The sequence below is a fragment of the Peromyscus leucopus genome, chromosome 4, assembly GCF_004664715.2.
Source record: "Peromyscus leucopus breed LL Stock chromosome 4, UCI_PerLeu_2.1, whole genome shotgun sequence".
Classification (NCBI taxonomy): Eukaryota; Metazoa; Chordata; class Mammalia; order Rodentia; family Cricetidae; genus Peromyscus; species Peromyscus leucopus.
In genome coordinates this window covers 131113743-131131461 of record NC_051066.1, presented here as the reverse complement: position 1 = coordinate 131131461, position 17719 = coordinate 131113743, and the positions used below count along the sequence as shown (strand labels likewise).

Genomic DNA, 17719 nt, shown 5'->3' with positions numbered 1-17719 from the left:
ACCTTTTTTTCTTCAGAGATACAGGCCAAACACTCCACAGTATTTCAAGGGTGGGCACTAAATTAGACCCAAAGTTCCCAGACTGTGTGCTGTCACTCTAACATAACCTGGCCCTCTCCAGAAGGGCTTCTCTTCCTGAAAACGAGACAAACTCTGAAGGCTGAGGAGGGAACTCTCCCACATCTGCTATGACCGTGGTTCCGAAGGGAACCACAGACTTGGTCAGGGATATCTCTACAACTACTTTTTGGATGGGTACCTGCCATCACTAGGAAACTCCAGGTCCCATTTCTTGGTGCTCCTGTTCGGAGTCCTGCAGTTGGCGGCAGCTAGTATTCAGTCTCTGGGAAAGAATCCCTGATCCTTCATTTTGACCCACAAGGGGAGGTGATGATCACCGAATCATAGGACTGCAAGAGCTTCAGGAGTCCTGAGAGGCCATTTGGTACAAGCCTATCTCACTGACTAGCAGTAGGAGAATTTGCCCAGACAGATAAGCCATTCAGTGGCAAGACTGAGATTAGCATGCAAGACTTCTGATTTCTGGGTTATGACACTTTCCACTGTACCACATTATTTCCTGAAAACACTAACAGCAAAGGACATAGCTCAGAAAAGCTGTTTTCCCTGGGCTATCTGGAGAAGGAAGGAGAGGTTTTGATTTAATCTTTACCACAACTTCTAGTCAAACACATGACCAGGAGGTGGCACTGTGGTTAGTCTTGTAATCCCCGCACTCAACAGGCAGATGGAGGAGGATAATGCGTTTGCAAAACTTCTCACCAAACAAATGTGGCTGGGGCCTCTGAAATAGACTTCAAGGTTGGAGTCTAGGTAGGATTGGGGATAGATGGAGATAGAAGGCAGATCACAACCCATCAGGGACTAATTCAGGCCTCCAAATAACTGTGACCTCCTAGTCACTAGGGTCAGACCAAACTATCTGTGTGGGCTTCTTTTCTGGCTGTGAGCACCTTGCAGAAACAGAGACTGCACACGAGTTTAAAGGCTCAAGAATTCCCTGTGAAAGCACTGTGCCTGCTTTCGTACTGCAGCTGCCCAGGTGTGCTCATCCTTTAGCTGTACACTCCCTACACTACAGGACTAGGAAGAGGCAAGGCAGTCAGAATGTGAGAGTCGGTGTGACAGGAGTGCTCTGGCCTGAGCTCTTACAAAATGAGACCCTAGTCCTAGCTCTGTCCCTGATCTGTGAAGCAAAGACCCATTCACAATTCTATGCTTCAGTTCCCAATTGGAGGACTTTGTGAGCTATACTAGCAATCTCTTAAGACCCTTCCAGTTTGGCTATTTAATGCCTAAACACGCCCCTTCCCTGCTCACCTGGCATAGAAGTAGTCTTGATAGTAATCATAGTCAAAGCTGTAGCCACTAGGAAAACAAAGGGAGATGGCCACTCAGCCCACTTCTCCATAGGTCCTCATCTCCAAATGTCTTCCTACATTCTAAGCTCGGCGGCACACTGTCACTATCAGCATTTATGCCCTCTGTGAAGAGGAACTCAGTCAATGCAGACAAAAACCAGACATAGAGCCTCACCTGTATATGGCAGTTGCTGCTCTCTTTAGCCCCTTGGGTCTATTGGGCTTGGGCTCTCCAGCCATGTTGATATCTGTGTGGAGAGAAGCAGCAGAGTTGGAATGCCGACATGACAGCAGTATGACCACACATGACCGTTGTGCCGCCACGTATTTACACAGTGCACACATGGAAGTGAGGGAGCCAAAGGTCTTCAGACATTTAATTTTCAAACATTAGAAGAAACCAGTACATCACATGGATATGCCTGGTTACATATTCATATACACTCAGGCACATATATAAATCTTCACATACAATATAAATACATATTTTCAAGTACATACATATAAATCGTATGTATTTTCAAGTACATAAATATATGAACATATACACACCCTTACATATACATATCCAGATAAGAAAGTCATACACACATGCAAAAGTATGTGCTCACACATTCTCTACACAATCACATGAGCATATCTAATATTCATTAATACACACACACACACACACACACACACCTTCTAAAGCACAAAGATGTGAGCAAGCAAGCATACACACATAAAAACACTGTAAGGTAGACACCAACAGTCATTTCCTATGTATGTGTAATCAATAACGCCAAGAGTACACAGCTTCCCTTTAGTCCTTGTGTTCACAGCTCCTCATAGCTTTTAGAAAGGGTTCTAACCCATATCGCCTGAGACTGAGGTAACAGGTTATACTAGTCCATTTTGATCTCTTTCTATGGAGAATCTGGATTTTAACTAAAACCAAAAACTTGTTATCAGGAGGCTATGAGGGTAGATCAGCGAATGCCTTGCTCAACCCATATCTGAGAAGTTTTTTCTTACAAGAGACAGGAATTAACACAGAGACCCAGAACTAAACAATGTGAGACTTTGCAGCAAACAGTTCTAAATGGGATGTCTTCATCAAACCACTACCCTCAAGGCACAGGGATCTATGCGGAAGAGGAGATGGAAATGATTCTAAGAACCAGAGGTGAGGGATAACTCCAAAGAAACAGTGTATTCCAGACACAACAGGACTAATGCACATATGAACTCAGAGGCTATGGCAGCACACACAGGACCCATAGGTTCAAGTTCTAAGCACTAAAAGAGGTTAAGTTATTTGCAACTGATATCTCCCAGCAAAAGGAAAATAAGTTTTCTCCAACACAGTGCCAGTGGGTCTATCAATCACATACCAGGGCAGGCCCTATGCCCAGGAGCAGCTGAACAACACAAAACTAAACCCATTGGTTTCTGTTTGTTTTTTATAGAGGGGGGCTTTTTGTTTCATTTTCGCATTTTTATCTCTCTGGCTCTTTTTTGCTATGTGATTTTCCTTGTTTTTATTAATTTCTTTTTTTTTTTTTTTTTTTGAGAGAAAGAGGGAGAAAAAAACAAAATTAGATTGGTGAGTAAGACTGGGAGGAGTTGGGGATAGGAGAAAAAAACACTCAAAATATATTGTATGAAAAATGTTTTTAATTTAAGGGGAGAAAAAAAAAAGAGGCTATGAAAACCAGGGAGAAATGTGTTTGCCTAGTAAGTTTGACCTGAGTTTGATCCTTAGAACCCACATAAAGGTAGAAGGAGAACCAACTCCATAAAGTTGTCCTCTGACCTCTACACAGGAACCACGGTTTACATATATACATGTGTATGTGTAAACAAACATACTTTTCCCCTTCTGAGACAGGATCCTTCTGTGTAGAAGTGGATGTCCTGGAATTCACTCTGTAGACCAGGCTGGCCCTGAACTTACAGAGATCCGCTTCCCTCTGCCTCCCAAGTGCTGGGATTAAAGGTACATGCCACCATGCCCAGAAACACAAATAATTTTTAAAAAAGAAGCATTGGGAAAGCAAGGGCAGGAGAAAAGGGGCATCTATAACAATCCCTTATAGGCAATCATTTAAGAATTAATTACAAATATAATTTATATCTGTTGAAGTCATAAACTCCCAGACAGTAGCTACTCAAAGGACAGAAGAGGTTAACTTACCCAGAGTCTGTCCAGCCAGCACCCGTCCATTCTCTCCCAGCACAGCTGCCCGGGCATGGCGCTCATTGGCATACTGGACAAAGGCATAGCCTTTGTGCACAGAACAGCCGGCCACACGGCCATATTTGGAAAAGATGGTTTCCACATCTGACTTCTTTACCACAGCTGTGTTTAGGTTCCCAATGAAGACCCGAGAGTTGATGGACTTGGGGTCATTCTTATTGGTTACATTGCTGGTCTGAATCTTCAAGGACATGGTGTACACCTGAAAAGATAATGCCAATGTGAAACTGGGTTCTCAGGCTAGGCTTGAGGAATGTTCATGGCCCATATCCTGACTAACCTGGATTGCCCCTTGCCTGTCTACATTCTCATCCCTATGGCACCCATCCTTCCTGTTCCTGAGTTCTGTCTTCTTGTTACATTATCCAGAGTTGCTGCTAATCTTATACTAGGTGCTTGACAATGTCTTCTCATTTGGTACTCATGATAGTGCATAAGGAAAAACCAATACTGGAAGGTCACAAAGCCAGTCAACAGCAAGGCTGGGATTAACCAGTTTCTTGACGCCATTTTTTAAAATTATTTATTTTTATTTTATGTGCATTGGTGTTTTGCAGCAGGAAACTGAAATTACAGAGAGTTGTGAGCCGCCATGTGGGTGCTGGGAATAGAACCCGTGTCCTCTGGAAGAACAGGAAGGGCTCTTAACAGCTGAGCCATCTCTCCAGGCCTGACTCCATTTTTTTTAAACCTTGTATCTTTTAAAATATCACAAATGCTACCCCATTAAAAAACTAAATTTAATAATTTTCTACTGCTTTTTTTTTTGTTGTTTCTCCAATGCAGAACGGTCACGAAAAGGACACATGGTAATTTCAAGAGATTTTTGCTAGAGATCTGTTCCTATTTAAAAATAAATAAATAAATAAAAAATGCACCGGGCGGTGGTGGCGCACGCCTTTAATCCCAGCACTCGGGAGGCAGAGCCAGGCAGATCTCTGTGAGTTCGAGGCCAGCCTGGGCTACAGAGTGAGTTCCAGGAAAGGCGCAAAGCTATACAGAGAAACCCTGTCATGAGAAACAAACAAAAAAAGCTTAGTCTGATCTCGATGTACTTCATCTTTCCTAACTCAGCCAGTAAAGTCTAAAGAAAATCTAAAGCTAGCCACTCTGTAAAAAGTGTGCTTACACAGCTTACCAGGTAGCCACTGTAGGCTAAGGAACTCATAGATGAATATAGATTATTTTACCAGAAACCGAGACTCTGCTAAAATTTTTTTGTTAAGATTGTTAACTTGCTAATAAGAGGCATTTAAACACTTTTTAAAGACCATTTCTGTCAGCTCCATCACTGCTTCCTAGAGTTAAAGCCAATTTAAATAGTTGAGATAACGAATTTACCCGAGAATGGTCTTTTGAATTCAATCAGTTATTCACTTTATACTGATTCAGAATCAGTTCAGCTTACAAATGAGTTTGCAACTACTCTGTGAGTGTGTCTATACGCAGGTCCATAGACAAATTGAGGTATCATGTCTCAGGTACAGTCCACCTGCTTTTTCTTTACTAAGTACACTGACCTTACCAGCCAGCAAGCCTAAGGCTGCTTCCTCTAGCACTGACATTACAAGGGCATGCCCCTGTACTTAACTTTTAAAAATGTATACCCTGTTGGTCACAATGGAGCATGCCTTTAATTCCAGCACTCAGAAGGCAGAGGAAGGTGAGTTCAATGCCAACCTGGTCTACATAGTAAATTTCAGGAAAACCAGAAAGACTCAGTCTTCAAAAATAAATAAATAAAATCTATGTTACCCCACAGAGCCCTTGTGTGAAACAGTTGCACCCTGGCATAAGGCCCAAGAAAAAGGGAAAAGGATGTTAATTCCAGTAGGTAAGGTTTGTGATCTGGTCTTGGCATTTGTAAACTTCCTGGCCCTGTATTCAAGCAACTCCAATCTATCTCCTAGAGTAGTTTCAGAAGGTACTAAATAAGCCTCCAAGCAAAACAAATAAAAACCATCAGTCGGCCTGTTTATTCTGCCTAATACTGAGGGGTAGGGGCTTCTTTTCAGAGAATTAAGTAGGAATGCAAGCTGAAGAAATGTTATCTTTTTGTACTATCCTAAAGCAAGGGCTCAAAGCTTATATCGCTTCTAGTAATGAAGAGGCTGGTGTGAGCTATAGAACTGACTTGGACGAGACAGGCTCTCGCTACTAAATTTACTTTTACACCAACATTTACAAAGCAGTGAAGGACACAAGGAGATATCCATGAACACATCCAATACACTTTCCATAAACAACAGGAAATGTTTAATGCTTCCCCATTTTTCAGCTACAACAATCCTCCTACCTGGATGGTTAAGTAATTCAAAGGTTAATTCCTTGTCTATCCACAAACAAACTTTATAAGGTGCCTATGTGACATTAGTTGCTAACTCATCCTACTTAAAACTATGCAGAGAGATGCTACTTTGTTTGGCAGGAGGGAGACAACCAGGCCCAGGGTGTGGACTGAGAAATAGGGAAGGAGAGACGATGGTTCAGATGTAACGGCTGCTGGCTCTGCATTTACCTGACAAGGACAGGACAGGGGTGGATTCCCTCAGACTGTTAGGAGCCTCCAACCCAACTGAGCACCTCTGCGAAGGAGCACTGTGGAGGGACCAGCACTCACAGGCTTGGCTCTGCCAATCTTTTCTCTTCTCTTGAGCTTTGGGACAATACATATAAAAGAACTTTGCAAACTGTGGAGGCTTTTGCAAGACCAAATACTAGTACAACTAGTATGTATTTGTCCATCTCATTAACACCACCACTAGGGGGCCATTCTAGATGAGTCATGATCAGACTGGAGCACACTTTTAGGATACCAAGACGAGTCACATGCTTTCATATGCATGTGGCTGCTAAATCACCAGCATGTAACACCACATCTAGCCTTTTCCTGGATTTTTTTCAAGATTTCCATGTATCTCCAAGTAGGGATCCTAAAAATACCAACATTCTTTTCAGTAAAAGTACGTAACTGACTTGGTAAGCTGCTCCCCACTGTCAACCAAACCCGGTTTTATAAACTGCGTTAACTGAGCCAGGCAGCAGGAGTGCATGTCTTTAATCCCAGTACTCGGGAAGCAGAGCCAAGCGCACCTCTGTGAGTTCGAGGCCAGCCTGGTCTACAGAGCAAGATCCAGGACAGGCACCAAAACTACACAGAGAAACCCTGTCTCAAAAAACAAAACAAAAGCTGAGGAGAGGTGGATGGTGGGCCTGGGGAGGTCATACAACAACCGCATTAGAGATATCTGTAATGTCAGATTAGCAGGAACTCTGGTTCATAAACAGAACAGCCAAGATTAAAGCCGGCCCCAGGTTTGGGGTGTCCTCTAGCTCTAAATCTAGTTTGTTGTTGTTGTTTGCCTTTCTCCCTCTCCACCCCCACAGCCCACCGCCTCTCTCTTTAAAGATAGAGTCTCATACAGCTTAAGATGGCCTTGAATTTATCTCTGTACTTCTACTTCCCAAACGCTAAAATTACAAGCACGATACCCTATAAGATTAGGTTTTTGTATTCTATTTTTCCTTTAAGTGAGATGGGCATCCAGGAAAGCATGGAGCAGAAAACAAAGACAGAATCTCAAAGACACTGCTATGCTGGAGGAAAACTAGAGGGAGCTGCCTCCTAGGCCAATGTCTTCACTTTCACTTGCTAGATAAACAACTGCTTAAAAGCTGGAGCCTTAAACTAATTAAACCCCCACCAGGGACAATAGCTTTGAAATGCAATTACAGCTCAAAGGGATGGACCAGCTTCTTCAAGTTAGTAAGAACAGAAATTTGGCAAAAAACAAACCGTTTTCCCAAGTTCAAATATTTCAGACAGAAACTATGTTCTAGAACACAAAAGCTAACACTAGGAAAAAACCAAAGAGCTTTGCAAACATACAAAAGTCCTAAAAGGTACCTTCAACTCCTAAATTTTGGATAATGGAGAATCTCCCCAAAATCCACTGCAGTAAAAGGAGCCTCTGATTCTGAGTAGCAGCGCTTTATACATCTCTTCTCATTTGATCTTCATATAAGGATTTATTTTAAATAGGAAAATGAGACAAAGTAATTAGTTAATAAGACAAAGTCACAACTGGAATTCAGATCTGACTGAAAAACAACAAACAAACCAGGCATCCACAGGGGCCAGAGTGTGTGTGCAAAATTTCCTGAGGTAACAGTTTCTAGGGCAAGACTACTCATCTCAAACACACACACACATTCATTTTCTCTTTATCTTTCTCTCTCATTCATATTCTCTCTCTCTCTCTCTCTCTCTCTCTCTCTCTCTCTCTCTCTCTCTCTCTCTCTCTCTCTCTCTCTCTCTCTCTCTCTCTCCTTGTCCTTCCCCGCTTCTCCAATTCTTCAATTTGCACAGGACTTTTGTGAATGCCATGGATGCCATGAATGTCTGTGAGGCTCTGCATTTAGAATCTCATTCTTCCTTCAAAGTCTATGTTGAAACCTAATTCCCAATGTGAAAACATAGTAGCCAGACCTTAGAGATCAACAGACCTTCTGTCCTTCCCTAGCTGCCTGGTAACCAGGACCAGCTAAGGTAAGGAGGCAGTAGATACTTATGGGCAAACTGCTTAGCTTTCTCCAGAATTGGTTATCTTTATCACTGATAGCAAGTTTTCTTTCTTAACCACTCAGATATGCCCAGGGTTATGTAAGGGCAGAAGGCAATGGAGTCTTTAGAAGGTGATTAGGTCATAAGAGCCAACTCTGCAAAAATGGGTTTTAGTACCTTTATAATATAGAGTCTCCTGAGAACTACCTGTCCCTTTCCACAATGTAAGAACAGAACAAAATGACTTGTCCTGGAACCACAGGCACACTTACAAGATACCTGTAGCAGGAATCTTAAAAGTTCTTATTAATAAAATCAAACCCGAGGCCAGTTATTGGGGTCCATGCTGGTAGATCAGAGAGACAGAACAAGCCACAGCTATCTCACCTCGCTGGATCCTCAGCTGGTCTTGTCTCCTCAGACTGGAGGCCTCTGAGTCCTCATCCGGAATGGGTCTCAGCTGAATTACTGCTCAAAAGCCTGAAGCTTAACCAGGCCAAATGCTTAACCAGCCAAAAAACTTCTAGTTTCTGGTCCTCACGCCTTATATATCTTTCTGTTTTCTACCACCACTCCCTGGGATTAAAGGCTGGCTTTCTGGGATTAAAGGTGTGTGTCACCATGCTTGGCTATTTCCAATGTGGCCTTGAACTCACAGAGATCCAGAGGGATTTCTATCTCTGGAATGCTAGGATTAAAGGTGTGAGTGCCACCATTTTCTAGCCTCTGTATCTAGTGGCTGTCTGTTCTCTGACCCCAGATAAATTTATTAGAGTACACAATATTTTGGGGAACACAATACTACCACAGATACCTTCATTTTGGATTCTAGAATTTATTTTAGGAATAAATTTCTTGTTCATAAAATATCAATTTTTCATCATAAAACCATGAAAGGACTAAAATAGTATCATTGCTAATCACCCCCCCCCTTAAAGGCTCAAGATTTTTTCAGTTATATAACTTATGTAAGGGCAAACAGCTAGTGAGGGGAAATGACATTCTACAGTCTAGACTCATCTACTGTAAACCTGGCTGACTCTACCACACCTCCCTTGTCAGGCTTCCAATCCCGCCTCTCACATTAAATTAGGTCTAGTGTTTGAAACTTGCCCAGCACTGGACCTGTTCCTCATGGAAAGGTCACCTTTAAGGAGGAGCTGCTACTCTTGGTCCTGTTGTCCCAATGCTACTTTAGTCAGTTTTAGCCAGTCATGTTGGGTTACTTCTGGTTTCACTCTGCCTTTGACCTCAGATAACCCTAGGAAAGCAAGCAGCAACTTGCTGTCAGTGATAGGAGCCTATCTCTGGAGAAAGGCAAGCAATTAGATGGATCATTGTCTAGGACTCCTTAGTCCAGAGATCCTGGTTACCAGGCAGCCATGGATGACAGAACATCTATTAATCTCATTAAACTCGTCAGCCCCCACTCATTAACACTGCCCAAATGATCACTGCTGGCCAGACAGGACTAATTTCCCAAGTAGCACTGACAATTTCCACTCCCATGACAAACTCCCAGCTCTTGTCTGGCCAACCACAGAAGGCTTCTAGAGGCATGGAAGTACAAGCTGAACTGGCTCCAGACCCATAAGACTCCGCTTTGGCTTGGCTGTTCATGTGAAACAAGTCATGGGATTTCTACAAACAATAACACCCTTATTCTGAAATAGAAAGCATCTTCCTGATTATCTTTTCAGATCAGTACAGTGATTGAATAGGCTAATCAATTTGAAAGTGCTCTGTTGTATCTGTAACAAATTACGAAAAGATATAGGATTATACCTATTTCTATTACTGCCCAATTTCTATTCCTCACATTCAACAATCATTTTTGAGTGTTTCCTGTATTGGCCTTGCTGAGAAACCAAGTAGAGACTGCTCTCTTGGTTGTCAAGAAGCCTTCTTTCACCAGACATGGTGGCATGGATCTTTAATTCTAGCACTTGGAAGGCAGAAACAGGTGTATTTCTGAAGTCAAGTCCAGCCTAGAACTCGTTCCAGGCCAGCCAAGGCTACATATTTAAGACCCTGTCTCAAAACATAAAAGTAAAAGCCTTTTTTGGGAACCCAGTTTTTGTTACTGTTGTTTTGTTTTTCCGAAAAAACAAAACATGAAATAGCAAAAACAGCATAAACTTTGGAGTCAGGTAGGACTAAGTTCCAGATCTAGCCCTGTCAATTTATGAGCTTGGCCATGTCTCCACACTTGCTAGGCCTCAGAATCCTCAACTGCCAAGCAGAATTAAGATATTCTGCTATGGCCAGAGACAGTACCCAGCAGGCAGAGAGATGGCTCAGCTGGTAATGGCACTGGCCATCAAGCCTGAAGACCGGAGTTGGTGAGATCCATGGGACATTTACAGCAGAGGAAGAGAACCCGTTCTCTGAACTCCCAATGTGCACTCACAGACTGACTAAATAAATAAATGAATGTAAATTTTAAGGAAATTTAAGTCAGGGGGCTGGAGAGACGGCACAGCAGTTAAAGAGTACTGAGTGCTGTAGCTCAAATTCTAATTGGTCTTAATAATAAAAGCCCGGAGTAAGATATCAGGGTAAATGCTGAAAAATCAGGAGTCAGCCACTAAAGACTTCTTACCTCTATGGAATCCTCAGGCAGAAGGGGAGTGAGCTTCTGTCTCCTGCTGCCTTTACATTCCTCTCTCCGCCCAGCCACATCACGTCCTGTCTCCACCTCCCCAGTGCTGGGATTCAAGGCATGAGATCCCCAGGGCTGGGATGGAAGGTACTTGACACCACTGCCAGCCATGGAGAGAAAGCACAGTTGCCTGTCTCAACTTCCCCAATCCGTTTCTGGTAGATCTGTGAGAGTATCCAATTTGATGACATTTTCTCTATCTGCTGCTGTTTGTTCTTTCACTTGGAACCCTCACTCAAGGGGACACTACTAGGGACTCACTCTATTGGGAACTCTAAGAGGCTTCCCCAGTCAATTTCTGCTGGATGTTTTGAGAATCTGATAATATGTTTTGCTTGGCTAGCTATCATCTATCTATGTATCTATCATTTGATATTTATTCTTTTATTTTAGATTGCTATATTACTTAGCTCACTTGTTCAAAAATATGTCTATCATAGGTCATTGCCTGGAACATTATAAAACATTAGATTTTAGAGCACAAAAGACGATTCCAGGTCTGTATACATGGGTAATCATGTGTTGTCATTTAAGCCTCTTACTGAGGCAGATGGTGTATGTTCAATGTAACCAAAGATAAGTTAGTACTTAGTCCTATTTAAGCCAGAGCTGGCACAAATCTGAGTAAGACCAGAGTTGGTTCTTTTAACCTTGGCCAAGAATGGATGGCTTCAATGCTGAGTCTAGGGTTGGTCAGCTTCTGATCCTTTAGGGAAATTCATGCGGTTCTTCCTAGAGCATATTTACAAGCCTGAGAGCCAATCAGCACTCACTGAGAAATTGCAAAATGGCCCCCTCCCACTTCTCATGCCTCATGAGACTGGCTCCTCACAGTGATAATGTGGCAAGATTAGTCACTGCTTGCTGTTGCTTGATTATAGCTATTCTTTGCTGTAAATGAAGTTTAAAAGTCATCAAAGGGTTTGTCAGCTGTGACTTATGAGCCTTTCTCCTGCAGGGAAGTCAGTCAGTGACAAATGCCCCTCTCGTTCTGCTATCCATTATAAGTTGCAAAGTGCCATGTTCCAATTACTGGAGCCCAGTACAGCGCATGGAAAACCTTGCTCCAGGCTGCAACCATTACTCAGGCCTGGCAGGGCTGCCCTAGGCCCAAGTCCCATAGAGTAAGAGTAGACAAGAGTACTTTTCCTGACTTTTGAGTCAGCCCCTTACACCCTTACCTTATGTTAACCTTGGTGGTTTACTTTAGACACGTTTCACAGTACCATATTGGTTGTCTCAAAGTAGTCAGGTTAGAGACTGCATAAGATAAACAGATGAGGAAATAAGACTATATATATCAGGTAAACAATATGAAACATGATCCTCCAGAGGAAAGGTAGAAGATAAAGTACCTAGGATGTTCAGATAAAACAAACTTAAAGGACCTTTAGAAAAAACTCTACTGGGGTTGGGGATTTAGCTCAGTGGCAGAGCTGGGTTCGGTCCTCTGCTGGGGGGGGGTCGGTCCTCTGGGGGGAGAGGGGGGGGAGGGGGAGAGAGAGAGAGAGAGAGAGAGAGAGAGAGAGAGAGAGAGAGAGAGAGAGAGAGAGAGAAAATTTGGTCCTCTGGGGGGAGAGAGAGAGAATTAAGAACCAGACAAAGTGACTTGCTTAAGGTCAAAACTAAGTCAGGTTAGTGGTAGAATCAGAACTCTACCTCTGGTGATACAGAAAAAGGAGAGGGACAAGGAAGAGTTCCTGCACATTCTACGCAGAGAACAGCACAGCTCCATGCAGATCCCTATAACCTACCCAGTCTCAGAAAAATGAGTGAGTGTAGACTCGCTTCAGAGTGGTGGAGAGGATTCAGTAATGTGTATGCAGTGCAGTGGCAGACACATATATTAAGTAACCCAAGTATTTACTATCAAATCATCTATAAAGCCACTCTTTGAGGTAGGTATTGACAGTTTAATAGACAAGAAGACTGAAGCTCTTTTCCACCTTATCACACAAACCAAGTAAGCCAGTATTTCTCAAAACTATTCATGAAGGAATCAGTTTTTTAAAATTCTAATCTATTATTTGTAAGTACTGATACAAGAAAATGTCAAGCAACCAACATTTCTAAGTATTTACTCTTAATTTTCATACTTAAGAGTGAACTAGCAGTAACAGATGGGTTACAATTTAAATAAGGGCTCTGCCCTATCCAACTATGAAAACAAAGCAAAAAGAAAGAAAGAAAGAAAGAAAGAAAGAAAGAAAGAAAGAAAGAAAGAAAGAAAGAAAGAAAGAAAGAAAGAAAGAAAGAAGGAAATTTCATTTCTTTCAAGTCATTTAGCTTCGATGTTTTAGACTTTGGTGTCAAGACTACTTCATAAAAATTGTCATCACCATCCTTTTAAGAGCGAAGAGAATAGGCAGGCTGGGGACATACTCTTCTAGAGGTGAATTATCTTGGTCATCTACTTTGTAGGCCATGTATGGGGAAGATGATTTAGGTTTACCAAGGACTAAAACAACCTTCTGGTGCCAAAGGCCTGAGAAGAGGACATATTCCAGAAGAATGATATTCCTGATTTTCTCTCTACACCAAAAGAAAAAAAGGAGTTGTCTCTAACCTCTGTTTTGTTCAGTTGTTGGTACATCAGTTAAAAGTACTGGCTTCTCTTCCAGAGGACCCAGGTTCAATTTCCAACATCCACAAGAGATCTAACAACTCCAGTACCAAGAGGCCCAATGCCCTCTTCTGGCCTCAATGGGCACTGCAGATGTGGTGTAATAATACATGATGGCAAAATACTCAAACACATAAAAGAAAATCTTAAAAAATGTATTTTAAAAATTAAAATAGCCAGGCAGTGGTGGTACATGCCTTTAATCCCAGCATTTGGGAGGCAGAGGCAGGTGAATCTCTGTGGGCTCGAGGCCAACCTGGTCTACAAAGTGAGTTCCAGGACAGGCTCCAAAAGCTACACTGAGTAACCCTGTCTCAGACAGATAGATATAAATGGATGATTGATAGATAGATAGATAGATAGATAGATAGATAGATAGATAGATAGACAGACAGATAGATAGATAAAAAATAAGTTGGCCATGATTGTGTATGCCTTTAAGTCAAGCACTGCAGGAAGCAGAGACAAGCAGATCTCTGTGAGTTTGAGGTGAACCTGATCTACATAGTGAGTTCCAAGATATCCAGGCTATGTAGAGACCGTCTCAAAAAATTAATTAATTAGCAACAAACAAACAAAAAAGCCCACACAGCCTGCCATCAAGCAAAAGTCAACACTTTCCTTGTAAGAAACCATGAACTGTAGTCAAGAGTAATCTTTGAAACCACATCCTTTCATCCCATTATTGAACTAGTTGTGTGATGTAACCTTCAAGAAATATGCTAATTCTTTTGTGAGCCATCCCGTGGGTACTGGGAACTCAACCCAGGTACTTTCCAAGAGCAACAAGTACTCTAAACCACTGAGCCATCTTTCCAGCCTCCAAAATATGTTACATTATTTGTGCAGATATCTCACCTTAAAATAGGGGTAGCTGTACATATCAAAAGAGTTGTTGGAAGATACAGCAACTGAATTCATGTAAGCTTCCAAAACATTACAAAACATGCAAATAAGGTTAGGTTTGGTAGAACAGGCCTCTAATCCTAGCACTCAAAAACAAACAAACAAAGCATGCATACATTAGCTCCTCCGACCATGATTATTACTGCTAGAACTTATAAAAAATTTCCTTGTGATTATGACAAGACAGGTGGCCAGCTCTACTTTAACGGTAATCTAGAATCAAACCATGAGGAAGGAGAGCAGTACTACACTGGGTACAATCAAGACTCTTCAAATGGGTCACCAAATTCCAGTAGAGACGTATATTCTAACATCACAAGGATGGTTCTGAACGTCACAGGAGTGGGTGTCTATCAAGTGTTCAATGAATAAAGAATGAATGAGTATCTGAAATTAAAAAAAGCAGCATAGAGAGTCTACAAAGAATCCAAGTTGAGGAGAACAGGAAAAGTGCCCTTAAACCAAGATCCCCCAAAAGGCTTCCTTGTGCCTTGAGAACCAGACACACAGATTAGCCTCTATATGGACAAGAAAGCCTTGAGGGTTGAAAGTGTATGGCATCCCTGTTCATTCAGTATCTGCTGGAATTTCTACAGTCCGTGGCTACTCCAATTACTGCACAGGGCTGTGCCACAGTTGTGCACGTCAACCCTTTGGGGTCTATACTAGAGAAAGTAAAAAATAACAGAGAGTTTGCCTAACTCACCCCTTATCAGGCCGAAGGCTAACCCTAGGGCCTAAATCCCACCTCTACTAGCTAAGAGACCTTGGGAAGCTATTTTAACTTCTTCAAAGCACAAGGTTCTCCACCAGGTGGGGTAGTGCAGACCTCTAATCCCAGTGTGACCCTCCCATTACTACCCTACTCTACCCCCTCAAGACTAAGGCAGATAGATTACCAGACCCAGCTACAGTGTGACCTTGTCTCAAAACAAAAACCTCAAGGTCCCCTGACTTGGAAGTAAAATTTCTGTCCTGCCCCAGTGCAGTACAGGTGTTGTGAAGGTAGAAAGAGATCTCATGCCGTGTTACCTGAGTGTTCTATGTAGCTGCTGGAAAGAAGACCCCCCTAAAGATGGAAAGTCTTCACAAGCAGAGCCACCCAGGCAGGCAGGCAGTTGGAAGCAGGACAGGATAGTACAAATTGGCATTGCAACCAAGTGTGCTGCCTCTCTCAAGTATAAGGGCTGATTAAAATCCTTCCAAGTAGAATCAATATTTTCCTCATTACAACAATCCTTCTTGAAAATTCTGACCACCATCCCTAATAGCCTCATAAAAGGCCTGATCCTAAAGACAACAATGCACTCATGGCTGTGGTTTTGTTCTTTAATTTCCCACAATCAGGTGGAGCTATGAGTGCTGAGTCAAATGTAATTTAGGACTCAGCTATAGTTTAGATGGTGAATGCCCCACTCCCACCACCCTCGACAAAAGACCCATGCATTAAAGGCTTGGTTCTGGGAATGGCATTACTAGGTGGTGATTGAACTTCTGAGAGATAGGAGATCCTTGCTGCCTGGATTGTCCTGTCAGCAATTACGGTTCATTGTACATTCCTGCCACAGGCACAAAGCAAAAGAACAACTGACCATAGGTTAGAACCACCAAACTTCAAGACATTTTTAAAAATAAGTTAACTTACCTTAGGTTTTATTCTGTCATGTTTGGCACAAAGAGGACAACTCAGAATAATGCAATCGTTATTTTATTTTATTGTTTTAATGCAATAAAAGTGTTTTTTAAAAAGATAAAAATAAAAAATGAAGTGTGTGTGTGCGCGCGTGCGCGCATGCAAGTGCAGTGCCTACAAATACCACACCAAGGGCATTAGATCCCTTAGAGCTGGAGTTACAGGTGGTTGTGAACACACCAACATGGGTGCTGGGAACTGAGTTCAGATCTTCAATAAGATCAATGAACACTCTAAACCACCGAGCCCTCTCTAGCCCTGTTGAGAAGCTATTGCCTCCAAACTGAAGCACTTGGCGGGGCTGGGGGATGACAATAATGACTCATAGACTCATGAAGCAAAGGAAATTCATAAGGCTCAGAAAGACCTAAAACCTCCAAGATCCACACGCCTGTGTCCAGGTTAAATAAACAGTAACAATTGCCAGGGAGAGCATTCTGCCACACTGAGCTACCTATAAACTGTGCAGGGAGCTCCAGAATCACCATCTATGCAGGGGTGGGCTTTGCTGCTACCGCACCTACCTACACCCTTGTAAGTTACCCACAATGAACTCACTGTGTCACTAAACTAGTCTGTCACTGGTGCCCTGCCTAGGGCAAACAGACTTTGGTTCACATTTCCCCAGAAAAAAAGTCAGACAATAGGGTCTCACTCTGTGGCCCAGAATGGCCTTCAATTTGTAGCAATTTTGTTTCAGTCAGTTGAGAGGGCGAGGATTACAGCTCCTTTTGTTTCTTGTGCAACTAAGGCCACAAATACATGCACTATCAAGAATCAAGTCCAAATCCCTAATAAAGCTTTAAGGACGGAAGCATTACTCTAATTATTCTTTATCAATAAAAGTTCAGGAGTCAAGCCAGGTGGTGGTGGTGCACGCCGTTAATCCCAGCACTCGGGAGGCAGAGCCAGGTGGATCTCTGTGAGTTCAAAGCCATCCTGGACTAAGAACGAGATCCAGAACAGGCACCAAAACTACACAGAGTAATCCTGTCTCGAAACCCTCCACTCCGAAAAAAATTCAGGAGTCAGACATTGGGTTCAGAGAAACATAGCAGCCACCAGCCCTTCCCACCTGTTCCACGCCTTCCTTCACACGGAGAACCAGACCCCTTTCCGCCCTGCCTTACTACTTCCTCTCCTGTCTGCTCTCAGTCTTCAAAACCTCCGTGGTTAATTTTGGTCGGCTAGTGGCTAACTCTGTCCTCCAGCCTATCCAGCCATTTGAGTAAGGACTTGCTTCATTTAATGCCTATTATTTGAAATTACCATGTACCCTGACCCCCAAAATCCACATAAACCTCTATTTTTCTTATAGTATATTAATGACTTATCAAATGTGCTATTATTTCCTTCCAGTGTTTTTTCGTTGTGTGTTACAAAGTCAGATCATTTGTTCGATTTAATTTGTTCTATTTGGAGATATGGTTTTGCACTGTCACCCAAGATGACACTAAACTCAATCTTCCTACCTTGCTAAGATTACAGGCACACAAAACCATACCCAGCATAACCTTTTTTTCCAAATTAGCATACTTAGACATGTACATATAATAGCATCTTTATGTATTCATAGTTTTTAATAAGCATCATTCTATAGAACTACTGCTTTAATAACTAAATGAATTTATAATAGTCTAGACTGGTGGT

General features: G+C 42.3%; 1 protein-coding gene across 3 annotated transcripts in view; it reads right to left on the bottom strand.

Moving 5' to 3' along the window:
• Raly (RALY heterogeneous nuclear ribonucleoprotein) overlaps positions 1–17719 on the bottom strand; it is a 76781-nt gene that overhangs the window by 5081 nt on the left and 53981 nt on the right. For 2 of the 3 annotated variants that reach the window (XM_028889017.2, XM_037205335.1), the window contains exons 3-5: positions 3559–3823; positions 1558–1630; positions 1342–1389 (exon numbers count right to left, since the gene is read on the bottom strand). In XM_028889017.2, coding sequence (XP_028744850.1) covers positions 1342–1389; positions 1558–1630; positions 3559–3814 — 377 coding nt within the window. In that variant the 5' untranslated portion in view covers positions 3815–3823. The remainder of the gene's footprint in view (positions 1–1341; positions 1390–1557; positions 1631–3558; positions 3824–17719) is intronic. The other variant, XM_028889018.2, reaches the window with a different exon arrangement.